General features: G+C 41.1%; 1 protein-coding gene across 5 annotated transcripts in view; it reads right to left on the reverse strand.

Annotated features, from left to right (window-relative positions):
* Nucleotides 1-18,091, reverse strand: part of taf1 (TAF1 RNA polymerase II, TATA box binding protein (TBP)-associated factor) — a 107,720-nt gene that overhangs the window by 46,859 nt on the left and 42,770 nt on the right. For all 5 annotated transcript variants that reach the window (XM_069893081.1, XM_069893079.1, XM_069893082.1 and 2 more), the window contains exons 17-24: nucleotides 15,017-15,217; nucleotides 14,682-14,823; nucleotides 14,280-14,410; nucleotides 9,047-9,127; nucleotides 6,705-6,854; nucleotides 4,124-4,243; nucleotides 3,734-3,909; nucleotides 919-1,160 (exon numbers count right to left, since the gene is read on the reverse strand). In XM_069893081.1, coding sequence (XP_069749182.1) covers nucleotides 919-1,160; nucleotides 3,734-3,909; nucleotides 4,124-4,243; nucleotides 6,705-6,854; nucleotides 9,047-9,127; nucleotides 14,280-14,410; nucleotides 14,682-14,823; nucleotides 15,017-15,217 — 1,243 coding nt within the window. The remainder of the gene's footprint in view (nucleotides 1-918; nucleotides 1,161-3,733; nucleotides 3,910-4,123; nucleotides 4,244-6,704; nucleotides 6,855-9,046; nucleotides 9,128-14,279; nucleotides 14,411-14,681; nucleotides 14,824-15,016; nucleotides 15,218-18,091) is intronic.

The raw sequence follows: 18,091 nt of genomic DNA on the forward strand, positions 1-18,091 counted from the left end.
CGGAATTCAAATCCAACACTATCTGTAAGGAGTTAGTACATTCTCCCCACGTTTGCGTGGGTTTTTCCATGGGGACTCCTGTTTCCTCCCACTGTTCAAAATGTACATAAATTGGGCAGCACAGACTTATAGGCCAAAATGGCCTGTTATCATGCTGTATGTCTAAATTAAAATAAATTAAAAACAGCCGAGAAGATCACAAGTGTCTCCCTTTCCTCTGTTGATAACATTCAACAGCAGCATTATTTAAAAAGGGCTCAAAAATAAGTGAAGACCCCTACCTTCCATGACATAAGATCTCTGGCCTACTACATCAGGAAAGAGATACAGGAGCATCAAAAAATACAGGCTGTAAGATGAATGATATCCTATAAACTTAAGCCTCATAAATGAAATAAGTAAATTATTCCATAATATTCATACATATTTATTAATAGTACATTTTTATGTATATGCGTGATTATTATGTTCTGTGTATTATATGCCTATGTGTGTGCACCTTGGTGCAGAGAAATGCTGTTTCATCTAGTTGTATATGGGCAGCCAGATCATAAAAAAAATGAACTTCAACACCAAAAAAAGACAGTTCTGCTCATGTATCTCTAATATTAAAAACACTCACCAAATTTTGACCAACAGAGACACCAAGATTTTGAACATTTTCATTCACGAAACAAGACAAACTATTCAGGTTCAATCAATATTTACTGTACAATTTCACCCCTCAAAGCTTAGCTATCCACATTAATTTTCACCTTCTACCCTCTTATATACCAAATTGTTCCATTTTCTCCTTCAGGCTCAATCTGCTTCAGTTCCTTTTACAACAGCACCAGTACTTCATATACCAGAAGCTCAAGGATACCACACAGTCAGTAAAATAATGCCTCTCCTGCAGCAATACCAAGCATCACTCACATGAACCTTTCCTGTCTTTCTTCTCCTTTTTATCACGGTCTTTATCATTTCCAATTTCTTCTCCCATCAACATCCTCTGTAGTTCCTTGCGTTCCTGTTCCTCTCGTTCACGAGAAAGTTGTGAGCTTGTTTTCTTATTCTGTAACATGTTTTCAATATTTTTTCCCATTTCCTCAAAATCACTGTCTTCTGCTGAGCTGCTGTCTGTGTCCGTCGAGAGAACCTCAGTTGAAGACAGAACCCTAAAAGTGAACAAAGCATTCTGAGTTACAGTTGTCAATTGTATGAAAAAAAATCACGTTTTTTTTTTTATTTTTGAAATCACTACATATCCTGACAAAAAATATAACCTTCAGCTTAGCTTGGAAGTCAGCAAATGGCAATGCCTAAAAACCAGAGATCAGATCAATATCTGGATGAGCGTGAAGATGTACTCAAACAATATTGGCAATTGAACTGAGTAATTAGTTATTCTGTGACTCTGGACCACATACATGGAGAATGAATATTGGTATCTTTTACAATAACATTTACTTCCTTTTTGCATTAAATAGCCATAAAATCACAGAGAGAAGCAGGCCCTTAAACCAACGAATTTCACACTGATCATCAAGTACCCATTTACACTTTTTTTTTCTTTGGCTTGGCTTCGCGGACGAAGATTTATGGAGGGGGTAAAAAGTCCACGTCAGCTGCAGGCTCGTTTGTGGCTGACAAGTCCGATGCGGGACAGGCAGACACGGTTGCAGTGGCTGCAGGGGAAAATTGGTTGGTTGGGGTTGGGTGTTGGGGTTTTTCCTCCTTTGCCTTTTGTCAGTGAGGTAGGCTCTGCAGTCTTCTTCAAAGGAGGTTGCTGCCCGCCAAACTGTGAGGCGCCAAGATGCACGGTTTGAGGCGTTATCAGCCCACTGGCGGTGGTCAATGTGGCAGGCACCAAGAGATTTCTTTAGGCAGTCCTTGTACCTTTTCTTTGGTGCACCTCTGTCACGGTGGCCAGTGGAGAGCTCGCCATATAACACGATCTTGGGAAGGCGATGGTCCTCCATTTTGGAGACGTGACCCATCCAGCGCAGCTGGATCTTCAGCAGCGTGGACTCGATGCTGTCGACCTCTGCCATCTCGAGTACTTCGACGTTAGGGGTGTAAGCGCTCCAATGGATGTTGAGGATGGAGCGGAGACAACGCTGGTGGAAGCGTTCTAGGAGCCGTAGGTGGTGCCGGTAGAGGACCCATGATTCGGAGCCGAACAGGAGTGTGGGTATGACAACGGCTCTGTATACGTTTATCTTTGTGAGGTTTTTCAGTTGGTTGTTTTTCCAGACTCTTTTGTGTAGTCTTCCAAAGGCGCTATTTGCCTTGGCGAGTCTGTTGTCTATCCTTGCATCTGATGAAATGGTGCAGCCGAGATAGGTAAACTGGTTGACCGTTTTGAGTTTTGTGTGCCCGATGGAGATGTGGGGGGGCTGGTAGTCATGGTGGGGAGCTGGCTGATGGAGGACCTCAGTTTTCTTCAGGCTGACTTCCAGGCCAAACATTTTGGCAGTTTCCGCAAAGCAGGATGTCAAGCGCTGAAGAGCTGGCTCTGAATGGGCAACTAAAGCGGCATCGTCTGCAAAGAGTAGTTCACGGACAAGTTTCTCTATTTACACTAATCTTGTATTAATTCCATTTTATTACTGACATGTTGAGGTTTCAACTTTTAGAAAATATTCAAGGGATGGTTCACTGTAAGTCTGGAAAAAGCTGTCAGATAGGAATATGCTACCAGTTTGAAAAAGAGCAAACCACAATTTAAAACATTTTCCTTCAGTCATAAATCACCCAGATCTTTGATTTGGCAGATCTTTGAAAGTCAGCTTCCATTAATTGCACCAAGAGATTATACCTAAAATGCAAATAGCAGTATTTGGAAAAAGTATGCACATAATTACATGGTGTTACTTTATATGCTTATCAATGGACATCTTTACCCCACTACCCAAAAGCAATTTTGGAAAAAATAGAATTACTTTTCGCTGAGAATTGTAACAGCAGAATAGTCCCCGAGCCATTTTACAAAATCTTGCTCGAAATCAATTCTGGCCCCTAAAGTTATTTTTATTGCAAAGAAATATGGTGCATTTTATAATTAAAGCAGAACAGTGTAGCATCCAAGTGGGAGAACCAATATTTCTGCTTTGATTTTAAGACCCAAAGAGAAGTTAAACCATTTTTGGCACAAAACCTCTAGACCCCAAGGCATAATCGTTAGCATGTGAAAAAGTACTGATTACTGACAAATAGACTACACTTTGAAATAAGTGATATGAACTAGTGGTGTTATTCACAGACAACTTTATTTGCCATCTGAAAAGGTGCAACTCATGAAGGACCAAGATCAATACTGCAAATCATTCTAAGGAACAATTTATCCACTGACCTATCTTCATCTGGCTTTGCCTGACTTATTTTATTAAACTTGAGTAAGATGCATTTATGTTCCATGACCAAATACTGCATTGATCAATATCAACAGGAACAGCACCAGAAAATAAGTTATCAACAGGACACTGACCAGAGCAACTAGAATTAGCCAAAATTTGGCACTAACAACTGAAGAATGATGCTGATTGATATAAATTAACAATAATTTAAGATATGATCAATCTAATTTTAATTCAATTATACTCCTTCTAGGGCATGAAATTCTGTGAGAAGGGGTCAATTGTGACAGTGAGGGAATTATGCTTCTATAAATTTAAATTTTCAATAGATTCCATGTTTGACTGTAGGTCACACTGAAGTTATGATACAATTAACAATAAATCTTTCTCACTTGTTCTGAAGATCAAAAATGCGCTGACACTCCTCCTTGTATCGCTCTTGATGTTCAGCCACTGAAAAACGTGATCCACGGGCAAATTTGCTCATGGGAGTGTCACCTGACCTGGCTTGCTCTGTCGACATTGTACGCACAACATCAATAACCTCCCATCGAGAGAGCTTTTTAATCTACCACAGAATAAATAAAAGCATCAGTTTCAAATGAATGTTTCAGCTTTATGATATTGCTGCAAATATTTACACAGCATTTTACATCATCATGTCGAAATAACTTTAACAAACTGAATTTACAAAATGTTTTGAAAATCAATGCTACTTTTTGCTCCACAATAGATCAGTGAAGGATGTATCAATGATAAAACTGCATACCAGAACAACTTACTTCTTCCTCTGGAACTCCAAATTTCCGAAGGAGCTGTTTGGCATTTTTCAAAGATAGTCGCCGAAGGTCAGCATCCGTTCCTGTAACAGTCTTCTTCACTGGTTGAGGCTGGTTGTCATCCTGGAAACCAAGTCAAAGATTATGTATTTTTAAAAAATTTTGGATTTAATGAGGCAACAAATCATTTCTGATATCAGAAGAGGTTCAATATCTTCACAAACGAAATACAGTACAACTCCGATTATCCAAAATGGTTGTGACCAGGCCTATGTCAGATAAACGTTTCCTTTTCGGAGAACTAGTCATTTTTTTTAAAAACAGCCCAGTAGCAACTGAAAATCACTTGTATCAATGTTTAAACAACAAGGGAAGACTTTTTAAGCATTAAAATCATGTTTAATTCTCACCAAAAAAAGGAAGGTTTTCTGAGCCAGTGGAACACTCACCGGCGAGTCAGCAGGTCCTGTCTCCCCAATCACCAGAGCTCCCGACACTTGCGTCCCGACTCTGAATCTCCCCTGGGCCCACAAATACATACCGGGGAGTCTGGTGTGCGTGTATGGTAGTAGGCCAAGGAGAAGATTTGGTGTGGGAGTTGGGGAGTTCCATTATGCCGAGGAGGGGATGGAGAGGGAGGGGATGGAGAGGGAGGGGATGGAGAGGGAGGGGATGGAGAGGGAGGGGATGGAGAGGGAGGGGATGGAGAGGGAGGGGATGGAGAGGGAGGGGATGGAGAGGGAGGGGATGGAGAGGGAGGGGATGGAGAGGGAGGGGATGGAGAGGGAGGGGATGGAGAGGGAGGGGATGGAGAGGGAGGGGATGGAGAGGGAGGGGATGGAGAGGGAGGGGATGGAGAGGGAGGGGATGGAGAGGGAGGGGATGGAGAGGGAGGGGATGGAGAGGGAGGGGATGGAGAGGGAGGGGATGGAGAGGGAGGGGATGGAGAGGGAGGGGATGGAGAGGGAGGGGATGGAGAGGGAGGGGATGGAGTGGGAGGGGATGGAGAGGGAGGGGATGGAGTGGGAGGGGATGGAGAGGGAGGGGATGGAGAGGGAGGGGATGGAGAGGGAGGGGATGGAGTGGGAGGGGATGGAGAGGGAGGGGATGGAGAGGGAGGGGATGGAGAGGGAGGGAATGGAGAGGGAGGGGGGAAGAGGGAAGGGGAGGAGGGAGTGAACGGATGAGGAAGAGGAGGGAGGGAAGGGGAGGAAACGTCACTGAGCCAGAGGTTCTGCTCCTGCCCGGGAGGTCGTTCTCCTTGATGACACTAGGACAAGAGATTCTTCCAACTGCTTGCGGCTGGGAGACAGCAGCATGCAGTTTGAGAAGGAGAGTTGGAGGGAAAAGTTAATAGGGGGAGGTAAAGAAGAAATGGAAAGAGAGAGGGGAGGGAGTTACCTCTAACGAGGACAACTGTTGTTCTAATTTCATGTCAAGTGAATTTTTTTCAACCTGTGAGGTTAGTTCAGCTCCAAAAATATTATGGATAAATGAGGATTCGGAGAATCCAATTTCAGATAATCAGAGTTGCGCTGTACATAAAACTCCAAGATAAATGGAATCTGCCACATATTTTTGCTTTTTAAGTTATGATACAAAATCAGAGGATTTTGCAAAAGCAAAATTCACGTTCTTTCATGAGGACAAATGACAGGTTAATACTGTGGTGGAATCAAATCAGACCCCCTCTCTACACTGGACGTGAAGTGACATCCTGCACAGACTTTTCAAGAACAACAAATATATTCTACTTTTGGTTGCAAGGGTTAGAAGCAATTACTGTAGTCCACTTCCCAAGTCTGCTTAGATGCAAAGAAGATGTTATTTAAGAACCAACAGAGTTTTTAAACAAATTCTCCAAGTCGGTATTCCATATTACGTAGTGTTCATATGATTATTAACAAGAAGTTCACCAGATTTGTCCTATAGATATTAACTTCTACATTAACATCAAAAACTTTCATATAATTCTTTGTTGAGCAGCTTCATGAAAAGTTCTGAATGTGGACAACGAAGTTCACCAGTCTCTGCAACCAAGCTGAGCACAAGTTTTATGATCCAATTTACAAAGGCGGAATGCAATCAGTTGGAATAATGGGAAGCAGCACATAGGTTTGTTCCATTTGCCAAGATACATATTGATCACATGCTCTCGTCACACCCTCTCTTTCTCACATAACAATCACAAAGTCAGTTATGAGTTTGTAGTCCAGGAAGTTAAAGACTAATGTTGGTAATAAAACTGGATATTGCTATCATTCAAAAAATAAATCCGAGAAAATACTTTCCTGGAGTTTACTGATTGCCCTGCTAAATAATAAAAACTTAGTTTCAGTTAACATCAAAATGCACTCAAAACACATCAATATGATAATGATTTCACCCAAGTAATTTCGATGAGTCTCAACAAAAATTTAGCATCAACTTTACCAATTTTTAAAAACTGATTTAAAAAAAAGCAAATTAAGATTCATTCCATATATTGAGTAATGCTACAAATCACTACCAAAATGAAAAGTGATGTGGGTGCTATAAACAGTCAACAGAAATGGTGAACAGTATTCAAACTCCAAAGTATTACCTTTTGCTGCTGTGGTTTGTTGGGAACCTTGACATAGGAAAATCCTTCACCACAGCCAGTAGGATCAGCAACCCCAGTAACCTCCAGTAAGCATTTGCCCTTCATTGCTGCAATAAATGCTCGTGTTGTATTCCAAGGTGCTGTCCTAACCTGCAAAATTTTAAGATGAAAGAAAGGTCAACAAATTTGACCTTGGTCTCATGAAACGTGCTTCAATAATCGCAGGACAAATAACTTGGTTATAATCCACAAAAATATAGTTTTACCCAATTCATGGCAGCCAGATAAACCTATCTGCATCAAATCTACTATACCAGAATTTCTTTTAAACTCTTTGTTCATCTAGGTCTGGACCCATGATTGCAGCATAGTGGTATAGATAGAATAATTGCACAGTCAGTAAACCTGCTGCCTCAGAACTCTAGCAATCCAGGTTCTCTCCTAATCTCCAGTGCTGTTTGTGTGGAGTAGGATCATTCTCATGACCTCGAGTTTACTCCAGGTGCTTCAGCTTTCTCCCATATCCCAAAGATGTGATGGTTGGTATTAATTATTCAAGGTTAATTCCCCCTTAGTGAGTGGTAGGTCCAGGGCAGTTGATGGAAAGTGGGAAGAATAAAATGAGATGAGTGCAGGATTAGGCAAATGATTGTCAGCACAGACTAGCTAGAGTGAAAGGCCTTTTTCCGTGCTGTATGACTTTCTACTATCAACACCATTCTCCTGATCTCTCTCCACACACATTTTACATTTTCCTTCTAAATTATAATGAATACAAGCCTCGTTGACCAAATTTTTCTTTATTCAACATTCCAGGAATCAATCTGGTAAACTTTTATTGTATGTTATCTATGGTAATGTACAGTATATCTCTTCATTAGGTAACGATATCAGAATAGGAACATTCCTCCAGATATGCCCTCACACTGCACTGTAAATTTATAGCAAGCCATTCTTCCTCCTGTAAAAACACATCAAAATGCTGGAGGAACTCAGCCAGTCTTTTCAGGGTCTATAGAAGACACTGACGACATTTCGGGTTTGAGCCCTTCTTCCAGGAAAAAGCCAAAAGCAGAAAGTCTCAGAATTCAGACAATGCCAGAGAAGTTGATATTAATGACATCCGGATGGAAGGTGCCCACTTCTTTCCCCTGTTGACAAATCCTCTTACTTGCATTTACCTTCTTACCTGCTTGCTCCTCCTCTATGTTTGCTTTCAGTGACTTGAGTACAAAACCACATTACATATCTCAATTGATACAAATTTTTTACACAATTTAAATAATGCATTAACTTTGTTTTTCTAACTAAAACCAGATTACTTCACATTTATCTATACTACACTGTATCTGTCATGTTTTAGTCCACTCATTTAATCTGTTATAATTCGCAATTCCGTCAAATTTCAAGTGTTATGGACACAAGAATCAGCAAATGCTGGAATCTGGAACTGCTGGAAGATGTTGCGTCAGGAATGAGGCAGCATATCGACCCAAATCATTATACATCCTTTTGCCTCCACAGGTGTTGCTTAACCTGCCAAGTTCTTCCAGCCATTAGTATTTTGTTCCCTCATCCAAATTAGTTTACATTATAAATTGCTGAGGCCCAACAAAATGCACTTTCATTTTTACACATTATCTTTTATCTGGGACTTCAAAGGCTTTCTGAAAATCCACGTACAGCACACCCAGAGATTTTCCATTATCTATTCTACAGTCCACTTTAATTTTCTTTGCATTTGCTCTTTATTTTTTGCTTTCTTCATCAATTTCTTTGTTCCTCCTCTTGACTGATAACCAAAATATCCCAATCCTCAAATTTGTTGCCTTATTTGGCAATCTTTTACAACATTTGTCAAATTTCATACATCCTTGACTTATTTTTGTCATCATAATTGGAGCTCTTTATTTTCATATCCTGCACCAGGCTGTTGTTATTCTGACATATATTCCTATATTTCAATACTTTTTAAATGTCCATGATTCTTCTGAGGCACAGTTGCCACATCATAACATCATCCCATGGGAGAGCCATTAGCAGTGAGGTCTTGTACAATTTATGCTATGGGGCTGCAAATTTTAAATCTGACTGCTAGGATAGCATGCAGAAGGGTGGTTAGTGGTGGAAAGAGGTAAGAGAGAAAGACGGAGGGGTCAAAAGCAAATGGTAGTCTACACCAAGCATAATCTAACCCATTAGCTTTAAACAGTAAAAATAGAAAACATGAATCAAATGAGAAAAACAGTTCTTCAGTGCACATAAAATTAACGTTTCACGTACACATTGTTAAAGCACATGATCATGATTTTACTTTAAGAGGACAGTTTCTTTCCTGTTACCTCATCATCAATTTTCATCTGAAATTCTTCTTCATTCTCCTCCTCTGGTGCAAAGAATGATTTTTCACCATATCCAGCATCCTACAAGTAGTAAATACAAGTAACATTACACAATTTAGTCAGTCAAAATTTAGGAATTACATTTTTCTTGGATAAAATCCAATAATTACTTTCAAACAGAGATTTATCCAATGTATTTTGCCGGCTGGTCTAATTGGATGAACGGAGTTCAGATTGCAGTTCAAAGAAATCACAGAAAAGTTCCAGTAGAATGAGGCTGTTAAGCCCATTGAATGTATACTGGATCAATGCAAGAGCTAGTCCAACTCTGACTTTTTCCCTTATAATCTTGCAAATTGATCCTTTCAGCTATGTACCAAATCCCTTTTGAATAACATAATAGAATCCAATTACACTAACACTCCAGCAATTTATTCCTAAACCACTTGTTCAGAATCAGAATTTATTGTCAAGAACAAGTCATGAAATTCAGTTTTGCTGCAGCATCTTAGTGCAAACATTCATATTTTAACTATCTTACAATATTACTATATAAAAAAATAAGGAAAAATAATAGTGCATGAAAAGTAAGGCACTGTCTTTGGTTCATTGATCATTCAGCCATCTGATGGCAGCGAGGAAGAAGCTGTCCTTTTGCTGTTGAGTGCCCACCTTTAGGTTCCTGTACCTTTCTCTCAATGGTAGCAGAGTGAAGTGGGCATGGCCTAGGTGGTGGGGGTCCACTTCATGTAGATGTCCTCGATGGACTGCAGTCTGGTGCCTGTGATGTCGCAGGCTGAGTTAACAACCCTCTGGAGCTTATTCTTGTCCTAAGAGTTGGCACCTCCATACCAGGCAGTCATGCAACCAGCCAGAATGCTCTCCATGATACACCTGTAGAAGTTTACGAGAGTCTTCGGTGACTGAATCTCCTCAGACACCTCACAAAGTATAGTCTCTGGCGAGTCTTCTTTGTGATTACATCAACATGGAAGGTATAGGTTAGATCCTCGGAGATCTTGACACTCTCCACTACTGAGCTCTCGATGAGGACTGGGTTGTGTTTCCCTGACCTCCTCCTGAAGTCCACATCATCTCCTTGGTTTTGCTGATATTGAGCGCAGGGTTGTTGTCGTTACACCATTGAACAAGGTGATCTATCTCCCTCCTGTAGCTTCCTCATTGCCTTTTGTAATTCTGCTGACAACTGTGGTGTCATCAGCAAACTTGTAAATGGCATTGGAAATGTGCATGGCCAAAGTCATGGGTGTATAATGTGTAGAGCAGTGGGCCACGCACACATCCTTCGAGTGTGCCTGTGTCGATAATCAGTGAAGACGGGACGTTTTTTCCCAATTCATACTGACTGTGGTCTTCCTATGTGAAAGTCAAAGATCCAGTTGCAGAAAGGGGTAAATAAGCCTAGAGTTTGTAGCTTCTTGACCAGCACTGAGGGAATAATGGTATTGAAGGCCGAGCTGTAGTCGATGAAGAGCAGCTTTATGTACGGATTGCTGTTTTCAAGGTGATCCAGAACTGAGTGGCGGGCTAGTGATATAGCATCCACTGTGGAACGATTGTGACGATAGACAAATTGCAGTGGGTCCAGATCTTTGCTGAGGTACATGTTAATTCTGGCCATGACCAGCCTCTCAAAACATTTCATAACAGTAGAAGTTAATGCTACTGGGTGGAAGTCATTGAGGCAGCCCACACTATTCTTCTTGGGTACTGGGATGATTGATGCCCTTTTGAAGCAGATGGGAACATCTGATTGGCCTCTTACTGTCAAACCATCAATATATTATAAAAATCAGAAGTTCGTTTACCAATCTTCATTGTCAAATTTTCACCAGTCCCAAACAATCTTCCCGACTAGTTTTGGTATCATTTCACAGCCAATCCCTTTCAATCTACAGACTTTAACTTTGATGACAAGACCAGTTTTCAGTACTTAAGACCTCATCATTTGCATTTCCCTCATCAACCTTCTCTGCAATTCATCAAAATAATTGTTAGATTAAACCTGATTTGCTTTTAATAAATCCATGTTGGTTTTCCCAAAATCAATGCAAGCTCATCCAAATGTCAACAAATTACATCCTTTATGATTATTTGTATAACTTCCCCACCATCAAAGATAAATTGACTGGCCAATAGTCACTGGGCTTACTCATTCACTTTTTTGGGGAAAATTTTGCAATTCAGTTCTCATGAACCACCCATAACCCTACAGATATTTGGAAGACTGTGACCAGGCTCTCTGTAATTTCCTGCAAATGGTAGTAGAGGATTGCCTCTCTGATTGAAGGCCTGTGACTAGTGGTGTGTATCAGAGATTGGCCTTGGGTCCATTGTCATTTGTCATCTATATCAATGATATGGATGATAATGTGGTCATTTGGATCAGCAAATTTGCAGATGACACTACATTTAGGGGTGTAATGGGCAGTGAGGAAGGCTCTCAAAGATTGCAATGGGATCATGTACAGCTGGAAGAATGGACTATAAAATAGTAGATGTAATTTACAGAGGAGGTGTTGCACTTTGGAAGGACAAACCAGGGTAGGTCTTGCACAGTAAAGGTAGGCAACTGCAGAATAGAGGCAACTACAAATACAGATTAATAATTCATTTTAAGTGGCACCACAGGTATATAGCATTGTAAATAGTGATGAAGCCAAATTTGAAGTATTGTATGTAGTCTTGGTCACCTACACAGCAGGAAATATATCAACTGGGCGGAACCCTTGGGGGACAGTGTGTTCCGAATTTTGGATTTTTCTGGATTTCAGAAAACCAGATTTAAACCCACCTGAATTGTGCTGCCATATTCACCCCAACCCCCTTCCAGTCGTGCTGTCAGTCTCCTTCCCCCCTCGCCTGCCCGACTTGTGCTGGCAGTCTCCTCCCCCTTCACCTGCCCGACTTGCGCTGCCGGTCTCTCCCCCCCCCCCCCCCCCCCCACCCCATCCACCCAACTCGCACTGCCGGTCACTCGCACTGTCGGTCTCTCCCTCTCGCCAGCCCGACTCGAGCTGTCGGTCTACCACCCCTCACCCGCCCGACTCGCGCTGCCGATCTCCCCCCCTCGGCCGCCCGACTCGCGTTGCCTCGCGTTGCCGATCTCCCCCCCTCGGCCGCCCGACTTGCGCTGCCGGTCTCTCGCCCACCCAACTCACGCTGCCGGCCTCTCCCGTTCGCCCGCCCGACTTGCGCTGCCGTTCTCTCCCCCTCGCCCACCCGACTCGCGCTGCCGTCTCTTTCCCCACTTGCTGGTTTTTGGAGCTTTCCGGATTTTAGATGTCCATATAAAGGTTTGTTTAACTGTTGTATCATCTAGGTGGAATCTCAGAATTGTGAGAGCAGGGCGCAGGGTCAGAGCAAACTAAGCCCCAGAGCCAATACAGAAGAGTCTGCAAAATTATGATGCGACGTTAAATTGATGCGAAAAATCATAGTCAAGAGAGAAAGAGCAAGAAGCCTGGATAGGAAAGTCCAGGTTTGACTACATTGCTCTTTTCTTGCTCTCATTTTGGTGACTGAGCTGATCCAAGATGAATAACAATGATTTTCAGGACAAAGCAAAAGATGTGCCAAATGCAGAAACACCATTGCTGCAGACCTGAAAATAATTTGAATTAGTCCAGGTCCTTAGTAATCACCCCCAAAGATTCATATATTTCTAAACTAATGGCCAGAGGGCAGGCTCCATCTCACAAAAAGGCTAGATTTGAATACTCATGGTGGATTGGGATTTGCATGCATTTGCACATCTCTCTCTCTCTCCCAGACCTTCTCCCCATGCCTGCTTTTCTTCCCACTTTTCATCACTCTCTAGCCCTTTCCCTACCTTCCCAAACTTCAAAGCGGCATTGAAACTGATATCTAGCCTTTTGTAAGTCAGGTCAAAGCCAACGTATAATGTGATGATCTTTGAACATACTGGTCATTAATTAGGGAGATGATTGAAGGGAAGTTGAGACCTTGAGGGATAAACAGCTAAAAATCTCTGTATTGTTAAATCAAGAAAGGATTCTCACAAACTTCCTAATTGTCTGCCCATTGTCCTTTCTTGGAAATAGAAAGGGAGAGAGATTGCTTAGGATTTATTTAAGGATGTGACATCTTAAACCTGAATACTCTGTCAACACTCACAGAATCAAAGTGGATGTGGGATGCAGATCTTTATTGAGCATGGAATTAAAGAATCTACGTTAACTCCCTAAAAAATAGTTTATTTAATTATTTGACTATTTAACAAATAGGGAAGTTAATGTAAACTTTAATCACTAAGCAGGAGTATCTGATAGATCAGAAACCAAAGTATAGTTCATTGAGCATTACTTTAAAAAAAATCCTATGCTGCAAATTATGTACAAAACATTATTCATTGCAATCCTAATACTACGATTATTCTTTGGCTTGGCTTCGCGGACGAAGATTTATGGAGGGGGTAAAAAGTCCACGTCAGCTGCAGGCTCGTTTGTGGCTGACAAGTCCGATGCGGGACAGGTAGACACGGTTGCGGCGGTTGCAGGGGAAAATTGGTTGGTTGGGGTTGGGTGTTGGGTTTTTCCTCCTTTGCCTTTTGTCAGTGAGGTGGGCTCTGCGGTCTTCTTCAAAGGAGGTTGCTGCCCGCCAAACTGTGAGGCGCCAAGATGCACGGTTTGAGGCGTTATCAGCCCACTGGCGGTGGTCAATGTGGCAGGCACCAAGAGATTTCTTTAGGCAGTCCTTGTACCTTTTCTTTGGTGCACCTCTGTCACGGTGGCCAGTGGAGAGCTCGCCATATAACACGATCTTGGGAAGGCGATGGTCCTCCATTCTGGAGACGTGACCCATCCAGCGCAGCTGGATCTTCAGCAGCGTGGACTCGATGCTGTCGACCTCTGCCATCTCGAGTACTTCGACGTTAGGGATGAAAGCGCTCCAATGGATGTTGAGGATGGAGCGGAGACAACGCTAGTGGAAGCGTTCTAGGAGCCGTAGGTGGTTCCGGTAGAGGACCCATGATTCGGAGCCGAACAGGAGTGTGGGTATGACAACGGCTCTGTATACGCTTATCTTTGTGAGGTTTTTCAGTTGGTTGTTTTTCCAGACTCTTTGGTGTAGTCTTCCAAAGGCGCTATTTGCCTTGGCGAGTCTGTTGTCTATCTCATTGTCGATTATTATGCTATGATCTACTGGTACATTCAAAGGATTAATTATTGCATTACTTAATCCATCTAACCTTTAAACGTTGCTCAGCTGCTAACATGCTGTAATATGCACAGCACTGCTCTGGAGATACCATGGCTCGAATCTCTTCTTCAGTGGGTAATCGGAAGTCTGGTTTCAGCACCCACCAATTTGAATCCATCCCTTCAAAAACAGATCAAAGTAAAATAATTAAGCTGTACAATGTTTCTAAAGTAACACAAAATTATCCTGTTCTGTACATATACAGAAATAAGGCTACATGACTTACATTGAGATCCCATGATTCATATCACATGAAATAGTTTTATTTAATACTACAGTAACAATACCCAACTTTACATTACAACAATGCATGGACTTGCTATGCAATGCTACAGCAATGTAAGGGAGCGTTACTGCGACATATCAAAGTACATTGTTCAACAGCTTATACCAGTTCGTTTGAAGTCTGCACACAATTTTAATCGCTTTCTGATGCTACTCTCGGAGTGGGAAGGAAATGCTTTCTTTATGTCTTCCATCCGGATTCGGCGTGGACGATCCTTACTTTTCCAGAAAAGGCGGTAAATAAATACCTACAAAAATATAAGCAAATATTGCACAATCTTAAAAGGCTGCAATTTACAAATTAATCAAGTCATATTTTAATAGGCACGAGATAGAATAGGTTTCAGGGAATTAAGTGGGCAAATGAATGAGGAGGGAAGCAGTCTCCTTTAAATGAAAAATGGAAATAAGAAAATTACAAGAAATAAACACCAAGCATACCTGAAGAAAGTCTCGTACATGAGTGTTTGCACGCTTCGAGTTTGGACCAGGAACTTCATAAAGTGGACATTGCTGGCCAACAACAAAAATATCAACTAGCTCTCTAATATGATAACCCTGACGAGTTCGGATTATCAGAAAATCAGTTTCTGGCATCTTGTGTAGGTATATTGGACAACGAAAGAGATTGTTTTCAAATGCCTGTCGAAGCAAGCAAAGAATCATTCAATTAAAAGCTCAAATTCATTTAGTTTGTCTTTAAATACCTTTGTTCAGTTTTGTTAGCCTAATTTATTTACAACTTACTGATTTCATGTTTATTACCATCTGATTGTACATATACAACCCTATGAAACAAAACATTGCCAGACTATACACACAGTGTACACACACAGACACACAGTACACCTAATGCACAAACGACATATAAACAACATATATATATATATAATATATATGTATATATACAGGAAGTCAAAATATAAAGCTGGGGAAACAGCAGTCAAACAGTGCAAAGATAAAGATACATAACCAACGTTTTAGGCTTGAGCCTTTCATCAAATTATGAGCAAAATGTAGGCTGGCGCCCAAACAAATTGGTGGGGGGTGGGCAGAGGGAGGAGCACAGTCCCACATACGAGGTAATATGGAGCGAGGACACACCAGCAAACAGGGGCAAGGTGAGGGAAGGGGTGAAGAGCTGGAGGAAAGAAGACAGAGGGGTAGGGAAGAGAGGGAAAATGAGGAGTGGGCTAGCAGAAACCAGAGACTGATGTAAATGCCATCCAGTTCGAGAGTGCACAGATGGGGAATATTAAGTGTTGATCCTCCAATTTACAGGTGGCCTTGGTTTGGCAGTGCATGAGGCCATGGACAGACATGCCAGCATGGGAGTGCACAAACACGACATGTTCAAGGCAATAGTTTGCATTTCTGAACTTCAAAACCCTATATGTAGGATAGATTCCAAAAAGACAGCAATCACCAGTGAAGAGAAAAAGAAAGAGAATGAGGTAAATCACAAAATAACAATGTCAAGTTTGGTATTTTAAAGGCATTATATTGAAATTGATCTGTTAAATAAAATTAGGGGTTAAAGATGTACATCAGGACACAAGCCAACTTCCTACCTATTCCATCTTTTACATGGATTTTACACAAGATAAAGGAACAGAAGTAGGCCATTCATCCCATCGAGTCTGTTCCGCAACTCCACCCTGAGCGAAATCATTCTCACATCTAGTACCAATTTCCAGCCTTTTCCCCATATCCTTTGATACCCTGACAAATTAGATGCCTATCAATCTCCTCCTTAAACTCCCCCAATGATTGGGCCTCCACAGGTGTATGTAGCAACAAATTCCTCTGACTAAAGAAATTTCTCCTCATTTCCGTTTTAAATGGGTACCTTCTAATTCTCTCCCTCTTGTCCTGGATTCAGCCACCAAGGGCAACATCTTATTTACATCTACTCTGCCCAATCCTTTCAGCATTCAAAATGTTTCTATGAGATCCCCTCTCTTCTATACTCCAGTGATACAGTCCAAGAGCCGCTAAATGCTCCTCATATGTTAGCCCTTGCATTCCTGCAATCATCTTGGTAAATCTTCTCTGTACTCTTTCCAATATCATTACATCCCTTCTAAGATAAGGGGCCTAAAACTGCACACAGTACTCCAAATGAGGCCTCACCGGTACCCCATTGAGCCTCATCAACACCTCTTGCACACTATTCCTCTTGAGATGAATGCCAACATAGCATTCACTTTCTTTACTGCCAATCCATGCTCGAATTTCACTAAATTCCAAATCCCTTTACTTCAGGGCCCCTGCTGGAACAATTTGAGACTTCTTTATTTGGGTGACTCCTCTTGCTGAATTACTGCCACAGTTAAACTACACTGGCTTTTGGATTTGAAGAGCAACTAATTGCTCTGCATGCTTCTAAGAGGTGCTCTGCCATTCTATTCCCACTTGACTTTCCCCACTTTCCCAATGGCTTCACATGTGGTTTCTGTACCTCTGCGTGACTAATTCTAGGCCTGTTCTTGGTTACCAAATAGAATTTTTTTTATTTTATGGATCAATTTCCTTTTTTTGCCACCTGTCCAATTGATTACGTTCGGCATGGCCGAGGAGCCAGAAAGTTCTGGACCATGGGCGCAATGAGGGATGTGGTTATAGTTGAGCAATAGATTGATTCAGCATCTACTTTGATAAAGATATAGAATAATTTCTTGATCCTTTGATGATTCCAACCCTTCAAATTATTTTTAAAATTAACAACTGCAGTTTTACCCTTTAATTGGAAGATTATGGCTTCAAGCCTCAACCATGGAACTTGAAATCTAAATTTAAATTGATCTTTGGTACAATACAAAAACACAATCCAGTGGTTGCAATATCTTCTTTCTGATGAGCTATCAAACCCAGATCCTATGTAAATGTGGATCTAAAAAAAAATGTCATACCATTCATCATAAATGAACAGGGAGGGGTATGCTGCAAAATAAATTCTTGAACACTATATGGCCCAAAGAGAACATGTTATTCATAATGCTAATGAAAGGAAGGATAATATCTTATAAATATCCATTTTGGTGAAACATTACTCTTGTTAAGAACAAAATAGAAAAAAATGTGATCACAGAAAAGATAACAGGAATGGGCCTTTCAGCCATGTCTGTACTGAACCTGATGCCCAAATTAAACTAAAACTGCTGCTTGCACATGATACAGATCTCTTTATTCCCTGCATATTTATGAAAGTAGAAACTTCTTGAATGCATCAATATACCTGCAAAATTTTAAAAAAAACAATGAACAAAGTAAACCAGAATGCAGAATAAGCTTGGATCTTTGCCATAAAATATTGGAAAAATTCTGCTGCTTCATGATTTTCAACATATAAATCACATTTGACAAATTTGCTCAAATTTTTTTAGGGTGTGTTAGGGAGAGTTGGTAGAAAGAAAACTGTAGATGTCTAATCCGGCAATTCCCATATTTAAAATCTGTTATACAAATCTATTAACTTATTTTAAGATCGAAAAGTAACTAAGATCTGAACTCATC

The sequence above is a fragment of the Narcine bancroftii genome, chromosome 8 (genome assembly GCF_036971445.1).
Source record: "Narcine bancroftii isolate sNarBan1 chromosome 8, sNarBan1.hap1, whole genome shotgun sequence".
In the NCBI taxonomy this organism is placed as follows: Eukaryota; Metazoa; Chordata; class Chondrichthyes; order Torpediniformes; family Narcinidae; genus Narcine; species Narcine bancroftii.